General features: G+C 49.0%; 1 protein-coding gene across 1 annotated transcript; it reads left to right on the top strand.

Moving 5' to 3' along the window:
• Nucleotides 1-6,100: 6,100 nt before the first annotated feature.
• LOC114709616 lies at nucleotides 6,101-11,593 on the top strand. The gene is given in 5 exon segments (XM_037208287.1): nucleotides 6,101-7,570; nucleotides 7,572-7,820; nucleotides 7,988-8,203; nucleotides 9,236-10,448; nucleotides 10,518-11,593. Coding segments are annotated over 5 exon segments (4,224 nt in total).
• The last annotated feature ends 2,485 nt before the right edge of the window (nucleotides 11,594-14,078 follow it).

Below are 14,078 nucleotides of genomic sequence, written 5' to 3' on the forward strand. Positions count from 1 at the left end.
TTTGAGTTCCTGGGGCTGGCACCATCATTTCTGGGGACTTGAAACTGGCCTGGGTCTATCTATATTGAGATATCTTTGTCTAAGGTCCCCTTTTTGAGACAATAGAGTGAGAGTCTTGTTGTGCCCAGATTGTGTCCCCAAAGCCACCACTGGAATCTTTAGGTACAGAATGTAAAAGCAAGGTGAATTCTAAGTTTACAAGCCTCCAGGGAGGCTCTTCCAAATCTCTCACTCACATCAGGGAGGTTGGAAGGAGTGCTCCCCTTTCTTTGTGAGGCTAGTTCTTAAAGGCACAGACCATATAATTTATTTTAACCCGCCTCCCTTTTTTTAGTCTTTTGGTCGAATATCCTGATTCTGTGTTTTCCAAAGTCCCTGTAGCAGATACAGCCACCTGGGGAAAAGGGGTCTAAGTTCTTATCTACGCTCAGGAATCCTGGTTTAAGCTTCTCTTTGTCTGTAGGGAATAGAGTGGGGGGTTTTACTGAGGCTGTGTTTTAAAAAAAATTAAAAAAAATTTAAAACCTATTATTTTTTTATTAGCAAAATTAACTAACATTAGTGTTAGTCAATTTAATAACTAAATTTAGCTAATTTAATTAGCTAAGTGTGTGTGTGTACATGCCGGAAAGACCCTAGCCCTTCAGGCTTACACCCCCAAGCCTCAGGAAAAGAGAAACTTCAAGCACCAGGAAATGAGAAACTAAAAATCTAGTTCCAAGGGCAACCTGATTTAGCCATTGTTTGATCTCCTCTGCAACCATATAACAATGTAAAGAGATTTCTGTTAAGAGATGCGCTCAACTGTGACTGGGATAGTTGCAGATGTTCCAGGAAAAACCACCGTGACCTGTGTGTAAACTCCAATCCTGCCTTGATACCCCCCGACCCCCTGAGGTTTCAGGAAAAATGTACCTGTTGACGTAACTGTACCCCTTCTGTGATCATTCTGTACCCAGACCATGATCTTGTGAAACGAAATTGTATGGGAATTGTAATCTTATGGCTTTTGTGGGTTTTTCCTTTAAAAACCCCCATGTGGCTGCAGTAAGATGCGGCTCTTGCTCTTAGAAGCAGAGTTTGCCCTTCTATATAGAAGCTTAATAAATCCTCCTGCTATTGCATCAACTGGACTGGAGTCTGGTTTCTTGGGGCGCCCACTTGAGACCCTAAACTTTGGGGTCCAACATTGCCCATTGAGTTTGTGCACATACATGTGTGTGTGTGTGTGTGTGTGTGTGTGTGTGTGTGTGTGTGTGTGTGTATGTGCATGTGCATGTGTACATGTGCATTCGTGTGGGTATATGTTCATTTACACATGTGTGTGAAAGCCAGAGGAGAACCTCCAGGAGTTAGTTCTTCCACTGTGGGATCTGGGATTGAATTCGGGTCATCAGGTTGGAAGGCAAATGCTTTTACCCACTGAGCCATCTTGCTCGCCCAATCTTCATGTTTTAATGAAAGAATTATGGCTATTTGAATGTAAGGCTATTATTGGGAAGCAAGTGCACATTCTTGTGGTTTTGTTGGCTTGTTCCCTGATTTGAGTTGATTATCCCAATTTTTTTCTTTTTCCTGCACTCATCTTAGTGACATCCTGGTTTACTTAGTAAACGATGCTCAGCAGTTTCATGGTTAAAAAAACATTTTGTTGGCATCTATTAACTGGACAAAGTAATGATTTTTATTATTGGCCTTTTTCAGAAATTTTCATGTGCTTCTCTGTGTCATGTGATTTATTCTTTCCTAACCTCTGTGATTGTGACTGGTTTTCTTCCTCGATGTGTGTAGAATTATTTCAGCATTTTCTGCAGTGCTGGCTTTAGTGGCTTAGTGGTCATGAACCACTTTAGTCTGTGCTTGAAGAGTCTTTATTCCCCATTAGTATAGCTTTCCTGGGACACGTGCATTTTTGCTGGGACACATGTGCAGCATCTCTACTAACACACATACACACACACACACACACACACACACACACACACATTTTTCTTTTCTTTTCTTTTCTTTCTTTCTTTCTTTTTTTTTTTCAGACATGGTTTCTCTGTGTAGCTTTGTGCCTTTCCTGGAACTCACCCTGTAGTCCAGGCTGGCCTCGAACTCACAGAGATCCACTCTGCCTCCCGAGTGCTGGGATTAAAGGTGTGTGCCACCACTGCCCGGCTTTTCTTTCTTTTCATCTTCCTTTTTTTTTTTTTTTTGAGATTGGATCTCACTATGTAGATATGTAGATCAGGCTGGCTTTGAACTCACAGAGATCTGTCTGTCTCCTGGGTGCTGGCATCAAAGGCGTGCACCACCACACCCAGCTGTGGGAGTCTCTGTAAACCCCAGGGCCAGCAGAGTAAGATCCACATGAGGCTAGAAGGAAGTCTGGTTCAACACAACTTAGTTAGCCAGTGTTGGTTCAGACTTCTAGAGTCTGACCCTGAGCAGTTTATTCTACTCATATTTAAGTACAGTATACAACTTTGTAAAAACAGTGTCCTGGTGACAGTTATCACAATAATGCTTAAGGCATGACTACATGGAAACTCTTTTGCAGAATACATGTGGCCTTTTCCATAAGGACAGGTTCTATTGACTGAGAAACAATGTACAGGATAGAGGTCTAGGGAGGAAGAGTCTGGGTTAAACATAGCAGTCTGAGAGATCTGAGTTAGGCCTAGCCCTATAGATATTACACATCACCAGGCTATTAACTACATCTTTTCCCAGCCTTTGGGGGCAGAAACAGGAATACATCACTTCCATTGCAGAGACAACCCTGCATATTTAACATTCCTGGTTTTCGAGGAGTGTTGATTTGTGAGCATAAGGATTTGGGACCCTCTGCATCTCCCCACTTCTAAGTTTTTAAAGAAAGGATAGTGGCCGTAATAGAGGCCATAGTTGAATGCATTGCCTCCATAGCTAGTCTAATCAAAATAGAGAAGCATAAGAGAACATTAGCTAACAGAGGACCAAGGAGAGGGGAAGTCTTCTTAACCGTGATGGCCATTCATGGTTACATTCAAAGTTACTTGAGAGATTTTGTCTATCTCTTTATGTAAATCATTAATTTGATCATCAATAGTGTGAGAAAAATCTGACACATTAAAGTAACACATGCCAGGGAATTGTTGACAACCAAGATTATACTTGAACAACAAATAATCTATAGTAGCAAATTCCTACTGATTGCATTTTTGGTTTTTAACTGCCTTTGGCCTCCATGGGAATTTGAGAAACATGCAATTTTGTTTGCATTTCTTGACTACCAATTATTCAGAAGAAATATTTAAAAAAAATTTTCTTAATTCTTATTTACTCCTATTTTACTTTTTTTTTTTTTTTTTTTTTTTTTTTTTTGGTTTTTCGAGACAGGGTTTCTCTGTGTAGCTTTGCGCCTTTCCTGGAACTCACTTGGTAGCCCAGGCTGGCCTCGAACTCACAGAGATCCGCCTGCCTCTGCCTCCCGAGTGCTGGGATTAAAGGCGTGCGCCACCACCGCCCGGCCCTATTTTACTTTTAAAATTCATCCCAAGCTTGTTATTTTAAAATTTTTGTTACGTTGTACCAAAATACAAAAGTGAAAAGTGAAGTTTTAGTAATTATAAATACAATGGAATCCATGTGGCTTGGTTTCTCAGTGCCTAAAAGGCCTGAAATAAGGAAGTCTTCAATTTTGATGTAAAAGACAAAATAAATTCCTTATTTTGCTAATGCTGTGAGTACATCACTGAATGGTAACATAATTTGACCAGGCATCAGCAGGGAAAGCATCTAGTCTCGGTTATAGACATAAGGGTCTTGTCCCTTTGAAGAATTCTGTAAAAGCATTAAAAGCAAGCTCTATAGGATTTTTTAGATGTAATTTTAGAAAATACCCATGAAGTAGCTTAAAAAAAAGAATCTCAAGCAGGCTGGAGAGATTGCTCTTCCAGAGGTCTTGAGTTCAATTTCCAGCACCCACGTGGTGGCTCACAACCATCTATAGTGGGATCTGATGCCCTCTTCTGGCATCAAGGTGTACATGCAGATAGAGCACTCATATACATAAAACAAACAGATCTTAAAGGGGGATCTTTTGGGTAGTAGTTATCTATAGCTCTTGAATATCATGCTCATGCAACCTGCCAATTATTAGTGTGGAACAAATAATCAACCTGCATTTTATAGAGCAGCACAGTAATTTTTGCAAGCTCTTTACCAGTAAGGGATTAATTCTATGAGCTATTTATTAATAAGCTAGGAATCCGCTCTGCTTCAGGTATTCCATTTCTTATAGAATTTAACTGAGATTCTCTGGAAAGCAACTTAAAGGGCCGAGCCAAATTCTCAGTAGGGATAGGCAGATCAGATACTGGCATGGCCCCAAATTTAACATTTTTCTCTTTTAGATTGTTTACTATGCAAGTTAAGCATTCATTTAAGCATTGATTAGAGTAGGAGAAGAGAATGTCATCCGTGCCCTGAATGACAAATACCTAAGGAAATTTAAATGGCACCAGCTCAGGTGCATCATGTCTTAGTTGTAATTGTTGATGTACTAGAAGTTGGGCCTGTTTTAATTTTTCCACAAGACAGGACCATTGATCAGTTTGTACTGACTTATTCCTGCTGTGAGGAAGACCAACAAAAACTATGCCTTGGGGCAGCCAAGCCCTAGCCCAGACTGCAGGAGCTTAGTCCTCATTCCCCAGTTGCTGGAACTCATCAGAGGCTGCTCTGAGCTCAGCCAAACCCAGGGAGCAGACAGGGCTTTGGGGCCACAGGTCTTTGAGTTCCAGTGGGATCCTTGAGAGGGCGATCACTGAATGGCAGAGCTGGCCTGAAGCTGAGCAGCCCTGGAGTCCACTCAGCCCAACCTGCCAAGATGTATCCTGCAGGATGCCCTCCCCCCTTTTTTCTCCTGAGAGGGTCCAAGCAATACATCACCATACTCTAGCTTGTAAAATAACTGATGGGGATTTTATTACCCCCTTTTCATGGTCCCTTCTTACACAGTTCCTATGTGTAGAAAGCTGCAGAGCTGTTGCTCTGAATATTTTGCTCCATTGGATCTTAATGAAAGACCCCCCACTCCATTATGAAGACATGGGGCGTTGGGCCGATGAAATGCCGCCCCCCCCCCCCGTCCCAAGAAACGTCATTCTGAAGGAACCAGAAAAACAGGAGTTCACAGCTGTGGCCAGCCATCCGGCCTTGAGAGAGAGAGATAACTGTGGCCCGCCATCCGGCCTTGAGAGAGAGATAACTGTGGTCGGCGGCCTTGGGAGAAAAACCGTTGAGTCAAATCAGGATATTTTATGGCTGGCCCCCTGGCCTTGAGGAATAAGCAGCTGGGCTGGAAAAACACCCACTATACCCTGGGCAAGGCCAAGTCAGCCACACATCAAATTTCTGAGAATTAAGAATACGACCCCAAGTTCACCCTGGCCTTCTTTGAAACAACCAATAGGAGCCCTGTAACTATGCTTCTCGCTTCTGTAACCGCGCCTCTGCCCCTGGGATCCTATAAAAAGTCCCCCTTGCCCTAGAAAGGCGCGCAAGTCCTCCGAGAGACTTCGCCCCAGGTACCTGTGTATCTGAATAAACCCTCTTGCTGTTTGCATCTGATCCATGGTTTCGGCGTGCTCCTTGGGTTTGGGGTCTCTCCTGAGGGAAGATCTCCCCTGGGGGTCTTTCATTGGAGGTCCCACTGAGATAGAGACCCCTCCCTGGGACCACCGACCCACTGTCAGGAGGTAAGCCGGCCGGCCTCGGTATATGTCATCCCTGTCCTGTCTGAGTGTTGTCTGTTTGTCTGCGCGCCTGATAATCTGTCTGTGGCGGTGGGGGCTGAAGGAGCTGATGAGTTCGGATTTCGCCCACTGTTACCCTGGAAGACGTTCCACGGGTGTCTGAAGTTCCCTCTGGGGCACGGTTTTTCGGGGCCACTCACGAATCCGAGGGATACGTGGTGTTGGTCGGAGACAAGGGGTCCGGACCCTCGCAGTCTCCTTCTGAGGTTTTGCTTTTGGTTTGGAACCGAAGCCACGCAGCGCATGTTAGTCTCATTTGCGTTTGTCTGTCGTTCTTTGTTTTCTGTTTAACCGTTCTCCTCCTAGAAACAACCATGGGGCAGACTGTCACCACCCCCCTGAGCCTCACGCTTAACCACTGGTCAGACGTGAAGGCACGAGGCAACAAGGAGGGAGTTGTAATCAAGAAAAATAAATGGACCACCCTTTGCAAGGCTGAATGGGTCATGATGGAAATAGGATGGCCTCGCGAGGGAACCTTTAACCTCAGTCTTATTTCACAGGTGGAGGGAAAAGTTTTCGCTCCGAGTCCCCATGGCCACCCAGACCAGGTCCCATACATCGCCATGTGGAGACTCCTGGCGACAGAACCCCCTCCATGGGTTAGGCTGTTTCTCTCCCCTCCAGCCCCCCGGCAGCAGCAGCACTCGCCTAATCCCGGGGCCGAGGAAGCCGGGGCGGGGGACCGCCCCCTGGCTGGCGACCGGCCACTGCCGGGCACACTTCCACCGTGGCGGTGCGCCACGACCGACTCCGGGACGGCTGGGGAGGCCCGGTTTGGGGAAGGTGGCCCGGGAGGGGCGGCGTCACCCGTGGATGCCGAGTCACCCCGCCCCGAGTGTTACAGCCCCCCGACAACGCCACCGCTCCCTCCCGCCCCTCCTACCTCCTCCACAGCACCACTGCTCCCTCCCGCCCCTCCTACCTCCTCCACAGCACCACCGCTCCCTCTCGCCCCTCCTGCCTCCTCCCTTTACCCTGTTCTCCCACGAAAGGATCCCCCTAAGGCTCCTGTCTTTCCCCCAGACCCCAATTCACCTCTTATTGACCTCCTAACAGAGGACCCACCACCATACCCAGGGAATCGGGCGCCGGAGGGACCAGCGGTCCCTGCAGGGGTGCCGGAGGGACCGGCAGCCCCTGCAGAGGCGCCTGAACAGCCTCTAAGGAGAGAGCGGGAGGATGAGGCTCCGGCTCCCTCCCCAATTGCCGGTCGCCTACGAGGAAGGCGCGACGAACCAGCCAAAGAATTCAGGGCCTTCCCCCTTAGGGAAGGTCCTAATCACCAGCTCCAATACTGGCCATTTTCGGCCTCTGATCTCTATAACTGGAAGCAGCATAATCCTCCTTTCTCTAAGGACCCTGTTGCCTTGACTAACCTGATTGAGTCCATTTTAGTGACCCACAAGCCCACTTGGGAAGATTGTCAGCAGTTACTGCAGACCCTCCTAACGGTGGAGGAGAAGCAGCGAGTCTTCCTGGAGGCTCAGAAGCAGGTTCCAGGAGACGATGGAAGACCCACTCAATTGCCTAATATCATTGATGCAGCCTTTCCCCTCACCCACCCGAACTGGGACTTCGCGACCCCAGAAGGTAGGGAGCACCTACGTCTCTATCGCCAGTTGCTCTTGGCGGGTCTCCGAGGGGCTGCTAGACGCCCTACCAATTTGGCTCAGGTTAGGAATGTGATCCAGGGAAAGGAGGAGACGCCGGCAGCGTTCTTGGAAAGACTTAGAGAGGCTTATAGGATGTATACCCCGTACGATCCGGAAGATCCAGGACAGGCACGCGCCGGGTGTCATCTTGTCTTTCATCTATCAGTCAAGTCCAGATATAAGGGCCAAGTTACAGAGACTAGAAGGATTGCATTCACTCAGTTTGTCAGATTTATTGAGAGAGGCAGAGAAAGTGTTTAATAAGAGAGAAACTCCCGAAGAGCGGGAGGAGAGGATGTGGCAGAGACAAGAAGAGAGAGATAAAAAACGTCATAGGGAAATAAGTAAAGTCCTGGCCACTGTAGTGTCTCAGGGACAGGTCAGAGAGGGAGCTAGGACGGGAGATCAAAGAAGGACACCGCTTGACAAAGACCAGTGTGCTTACTGTAAACAGAGAGGACATTGGACTGTGACTGCCCAAAGAAGCCTCAAGGGTCTCGGAGACCTAAGCCAAGGGCCACGGACCTCCTCAATCTGGAGGATTAGGGAGGTCAGGGCCAGGAGCCCCCACCTGAGCCTAGGATAACTCTCAAGATTGGGGGGCAGCCAGTGACCTTCCTAGTGGACACCGGAGCTCAACATTCAGTCCTGACCCATACCGGAGGCTCTCTCAGTGACCACACAGCTTTGGTCCAGGGGGCCACAGGTAGCAGGAGGTATCGATGGACCACCGAGAGAAAGGTTCAGCTGGCATCTGGACAGGTAACCCACTCTTTTTTGCATATACCCAATTGCCCTCACCCATTATTGGGCTGAGACCTGTTGACTAAGCTCAAGGCTCAGATCTATTTTGATGACAAGTGGTCGACCATTACAGGACCCAAAGGGAGCCCCCTACAAGTCCTAGCCCTAAAACTGGAAGAGGAATACCGCCTGTTTGAGTCCGAGCCCTCTAAGGGGCCACCACAAGGGATGCAGGACTGGTTGAGGGAATTTCCCTCGGCATGGGCAGAGACTGGCGGCTTAGGGCTGGCTCACGACCAACCCCCACTTGTTATTCAATTAAAAGCCTCCGCCACTCCTGTTTCAATCAAACAGTATCCCATGTCCCGGGAAGCCCACAAGGGCATTAAACCACACATCCGGAGGCTCTTGGACCAGGGGGTACTTGTGCCCTGTCGATCCCCTTGGAATACCCCCCTCCTGCCTGTAAAAAAACCTGGGACAGGGGATTACAGACCGGTGCAAGACCTAAGGGAGGTTAATAAACGGGTTGAAGATATACACCCCATGGTGCCAAACCCTTACAATCTCCTCAGCACTCTTCCACCAACCCACATTTGGTATACGATACTGGACTTGAAGGATGCCTTCTTCTGTTTGAGATTGCACCCCCAGAGCCAACTGCTGTTTGCTTTTGAATGGAGAGACCCAGAGATGGGACTTTCAGGACAGTTGACCTGGACTCGGCTCCCCCAGGGGTTTAAAAACAGCCCGACCCTCTTTGATGAAGCCTTTCACTCAGACCTGGCCGAGTTCCGGGTCCAACATCCAGCCTTAATCTTGCTCCAATATGTGGATGACCTCCTCCTAGCAGCCAGAACCCAGGCTGAATGTCTGAGAGGCACTCGGGCCCTTTTGGCTAAACTGGGACAGAAGGGCTATCGGGCTTCGGCCAAGAAGGCCCAGATTTGTCAAAGCAAAGTCATTTACCTGGGTTACGCCCTAGAGGGAGGACAGAGATGGCTCACGGAAGCAAGGAAGGAGGCCATAATCTCCATACCCCCTCCAAAGAACCCCCGCCAGGTGAGGGAGTTCCTGGGTACAGCCGGCTACTGCCGCCTCTGGATCCCAGGTTTTGCTGAGATGGCTGCCCCCCTGTATCCTCTCACCAAGCCTGGGGTCATGTTCCACTGGGGAGAGGAGCAACAACAGGCCTTTCAACGAATTAAGAGAACCTTACTTGAGTCACCAGCTCTTGGCCTACCAGATCTGACTAAGCCCTTTGAACTGTTCATGGACGAGAACTCAGGCTTTGCAAAAGGAGTGCTGGTGCAGAGACTGGGGCCATGGAAGAGACCTGTAGCTTATCTATCCAAGAAATTGGACCCGGTAGCTGCAGGATGGCCCCCCTGTCTGCGCATGGTAGCCGCCATTGCTGTTTTGCTCAAGGATGCAGGGAAACTGACTTTGGGACAGCCATTAACTGTGTTATCCTCCCATGTGGTAGAAGCTCTGGTCCGGCAGCCCCCAGACAGGTGGCTCTCAAATTCCAGGATGACCCACTACCAGGCTCTGTTGCTAGACACAGACCGAGTGGTGTTCGGACCAGTTGTCTCCCTCAACCCCGCAACCCTGCTGCCCTTGCCAGACCCATCCGAGGAGCACAATTGCCTCCAGATTCTGGCGGAGGCCCATGGCACCCGCTCCGACCTAACAGATCAACCGCTGTCGAACCCATATTTTATCTGGTTCACGGATGGGAGCAGCTTCCTCCAAGAAGGAGAACGGAGGGCCGGAGCAGCCGTTACCACCGAATCAGAGGTAGTTTGGGCCTCACCGCTGCCCCCTGGAACATCGGCCCAAAGAGCAGAGCTGATCGCGCTGACCCAGGCCCTCCGGATGGCGGGAGGTAAGAGACTCACGGTCTATACCGACAGCAGATATGCCTTCGCCACTGCCCATGTACATGGAGAAATCTACAGAAGAAGAGGCCTCTTGACCTCGGAGGGTAAGGAAATTAAGAACAAAAAGGAAATTTTAGACCTCTTAAGGGCATTGTTCCTCCCACATCAGCTCAGCATTATACATTGTCCCGGGCACCAAAAGGATGACTCTGTCGTAGCACGGGGAAATCGGCTGGCTGATCTGACAGCCCGGACAGTCGCCTTACAATTCCCTAGGGGCGACCAGCTGTTGGTCTTGCAGGACCAACAGCCAAGCAGAGACCCCATGCCCTACAGCCCGGAGGACCAGGAACTAGCAAAGAAAATGGGGGCAGAATGGAGCCCCAAGAGACAAGCTTATATAATGGATAACAAATTAGTTATGCCAACCTCCCACACTAAATACATGCTCAAGTTTCTCCACGCGCTAACCCATTTAAGCAAAAACAAGATGAGGGCCCTTCTGGCTGATGAGGCTTCGGACACTGTATTATTGAATCAGGAACAGGTCCTCCAACAGGTGACTTCCAACTGCCCTGCTTGTGCCCAAGTTAATCCAGGAAAAGCCCATCTGAGCAGAGGGAGCCGCCTGCGAGGTCACCGCCCCGGAGTCCATTGGGAACTTGACTTCACCGAGGTAAAACCCGGACTGTATGGATATAGATACCTTCTGATTTTTGTAGACACATATTCAGAGTGGACAGAGGTCTTCCATACCAAGAAGGAGACCGCTAACGTGGTAACCAAGAAACTCCTGGAGGAAATTTTTCCCAGGTATGGAATGCCCCAGATATTGGGATCAGACAATGGGCCCTCCTTCGTCTCCCAGGTAAGTCAGAAGGTGGCCAGGCTACTGGGGATTGATTGGAAACTCCATTGTGCATACCGCCCCCAGAGCTCAGGACAGGTAGAACGTGCAAATAGAACCATTAAGGAGACTTTAACTAAATTAACGCTTGCAACTGGCACTAGAGATTTGGTGCTCCTACTCCCTCTAGCCCTTTACCGAGCCCGGAATACTCCTGGGCCTCATGGCCTAACCCCGTTCGAGATTATGTATGGGGCTCCCCCACCAATTGTAATTTTCCTTCACCCTGATATCTCCTCTTTTGCCACTAGCCCTACCCTGGAGGCACACCTCCAAGCCCTCCAACTGGTACAAAAGACGGTGTGGAAACCCCTGGCCGATGCCTATCGGGAGCAACTGAATCGCCCGGTGGTGCCTCACCCATTCAAGATTGGGGACTCTGTCTGGGTCCTACGCCATCAATCCAAGAACCTAGAGCCGAGGTGGAAAGGACCATACACCGTCCTGTTAACTACTCCCACCGCACTCAAGGTTGACGGGACAGCGGCTTGGGTCCACGCGTCACATGTGAAGGGTGCCAAGGAACCCGACGAAGCTGAGAGCACCGAGACATCAACATGGAAAGTTCAATGCTCTCCAAACCCACTAAAGATAAGACTCACCCGGGGGTCCCCTTGATCCCCCTAATAGTCCTGACATTAGGAGGGGCATCACCAGAGAGCCCTCACCTGGTTAAGAAAGTTACCTGGCAGGTCATTTCCCAAACTGGGGGTGTAGTCTGGTCTATGACTGCTCAACACACTCCTAACACATGGTGGCCCTTCTTGACTCCCAAGATATGCGACCTAGTCGCTAGGCTGGATACCTGGGATATCCCCGAGTACATCCACACCAATAGGCACTCTGTCCTAAATGCAGACCACAACAATGTTATGTCTTGAAAGAAACGGGCCATACAGACTGGGGTTACAGCCCAAGGACTACATATAGCTGACTCACCTGGCTGCAGAACATGGTCAGCCTATAGGAAGCTGCAGTAGACCCAGCTGTATGTATGCCCTAGGGACGGAAGGGACTGGGATACGACTTACAAATGTGGGGGACTAGAATCTTTTTTTTTGTGCAAAATGGGGATGTGAAACGACCGGGGACATGTACTGGAAGCCTAGCTCCAGTTGGGATCTCATCAGGGTGGGACGAAGTCAGAAGGGAGAAGATTCACTAAACATTTCCTTCACCCCGAAGGGCACAAAGTTCTCTTCATGGACCGATGGAAGGTCTTGGGGAGCCAGGTTCTATATGACGGGAACAGACAGGGGATTCACCTTCCAAGTAAAACAAAAGATAGAATCAGTTAACATTCCTATGGGCCCCAACCCTGTTCTCCCAGAACAGAAGTTACCTTCACAACCTGAAAGAGCCCCAGACCAGCTCCCCCACCAATCTATTACATTGTCCCCTACAGCCAGCATGGCCACCACTGCTTCCCTTGTAAGGCCAGGCACTGGAGATAGACTCCTGAAATTAATCCAAGGGGCATATCTAACCCTCAACCTCACTGCCCCAAACAAAACCAGAAGCTGCTGGCTTTGTTTAATTTCAAGTCCCCCTTATTACGAAGGGATTGCTGTTATGGGGAATTTTACTAACCACACTACCCCATCCACAGAATGTACCTGCACTCCTCAACATAGGCTAACCCTATCTGAAGTTGCGGGACAAGGGTTATGCATTGGAAAGGTGCCCAAGTCTCACCAGTTCCTGTGCAATACCACCCAACAGGTGGTCGGGGGCTCCTACTACCTGGCAGCCCCCAATGGAACCTACTGGACCTGCAGCACCGGGTTGACTCCATGTATTTCAATGACAGTACTTAATTTGACCTCTGATTATTGTATATTGATAGAATTATGGCCCAAAATTATTTATCATACCCCCGAATATGTATTCACCTATTATGAGGAATGGCACAGGTTCCCTCGAGAACCAATGTCTATGACTGTGGCCTTACTGCTGGGGGGATTGACTGTCGGGGGTATGGCCGCAGGCATCGGAACTGGCACTGTGGCGCTCATGGAAACTACACAATTCAGACAGCTACAAATGGCTATGCACACTGATATCCAGGCCCTAGAGGAATCCATAAGTGCCCTAGAAAGATCCCTTACATCTCTATCTGAGGTTGTTTTACAAAACAGGAGGGGGGTAGACATCCTCTTCCTACAAGAAGGTGGCCTATGTCCGGCCCTTAGAGAAGAATGCTGCTTCTATGCAGATCATACTGGAGTAGTCAGGGATAACATGGCTAAATTAAGAGAAAGATTAAAACAGAGACAACAATTATTCGAGTCTCAACAGGGATGGTTTGAAGGATGGTTCCAAAGGTCACCATGGTTTATGACCCTTGTCTCCACCATTATGGGCCCCCTAATCATCCTCCTGCTCATTTTATTGTTTGGGCCATGCATCCTCAACAGATTGGTGCAATTCATCAAGGATAGGGTTTCTGTTGTCCAGGCTTTGATCCTAACCCAGCAATATCAGAGGCTCAGACAGTCAGAGATGGAGCTGACCCCTTATTCTCCATCCTAAAATGAAAGATTCCATTTGGTACTAAAGAAAATGGGGGAATGAAAGACCCCCACTCCATTATGAGGACATGGGGCGTTGGGCCGATGAAATGCCCCCCCCCCGTCCCAATAACTTAGCCTAAGAAACGCCATTCTGAAGGAACCAGAAAAACAGGAGTTCACAGCTGTGGCCAGCCATCCGGCCTTGAGAGAGAGAGATAACTGTGGCCCGCCATCCGGCCTTGAGAGAGAGATAACTGTGGTCGGCGGCCTTGGGAGAAAAACCGTTGAGTCAAATCAGGATATTTTATGGCTGGCCCCCTGGCCTTGAGGAATAAGCAGCTGGGCTGGAAAAACACCCACTATACCCTGGGCAAGGCCAAGTCAGCCACACATCAAATTTCTGAGAATTAAGAATACGACCCCAAGTTCACCCTGGCCTTCTTTGAAACAACCAATAGGAGCCCTGTAACTATGCTTCTCGCTTCTGTAACCGCGCCTCTGCCCCTGGGATCCTATAAAAAGTCCCCCTTGCCCTAGAAAGGCGCGCAAGTCCTCCGAGAGACTTCGCCCCAGGTACCTGTGTATCTGAA

Source organism: Peromyscus leucopus, chromosome 9, assembly GCF_004664715.2.
Source record: "Peromyscus leucopus breed LL Stock chromosome 9, UCI_PerLeu_2.1, whole genome shotgun sequence".
NCBI classification, from domain to species: Eukaryota; Metazoa; Chordata; class Mammalia; order Rodentia; family Cricetidae; genus Peromyscus; species Peromyscus leucopus.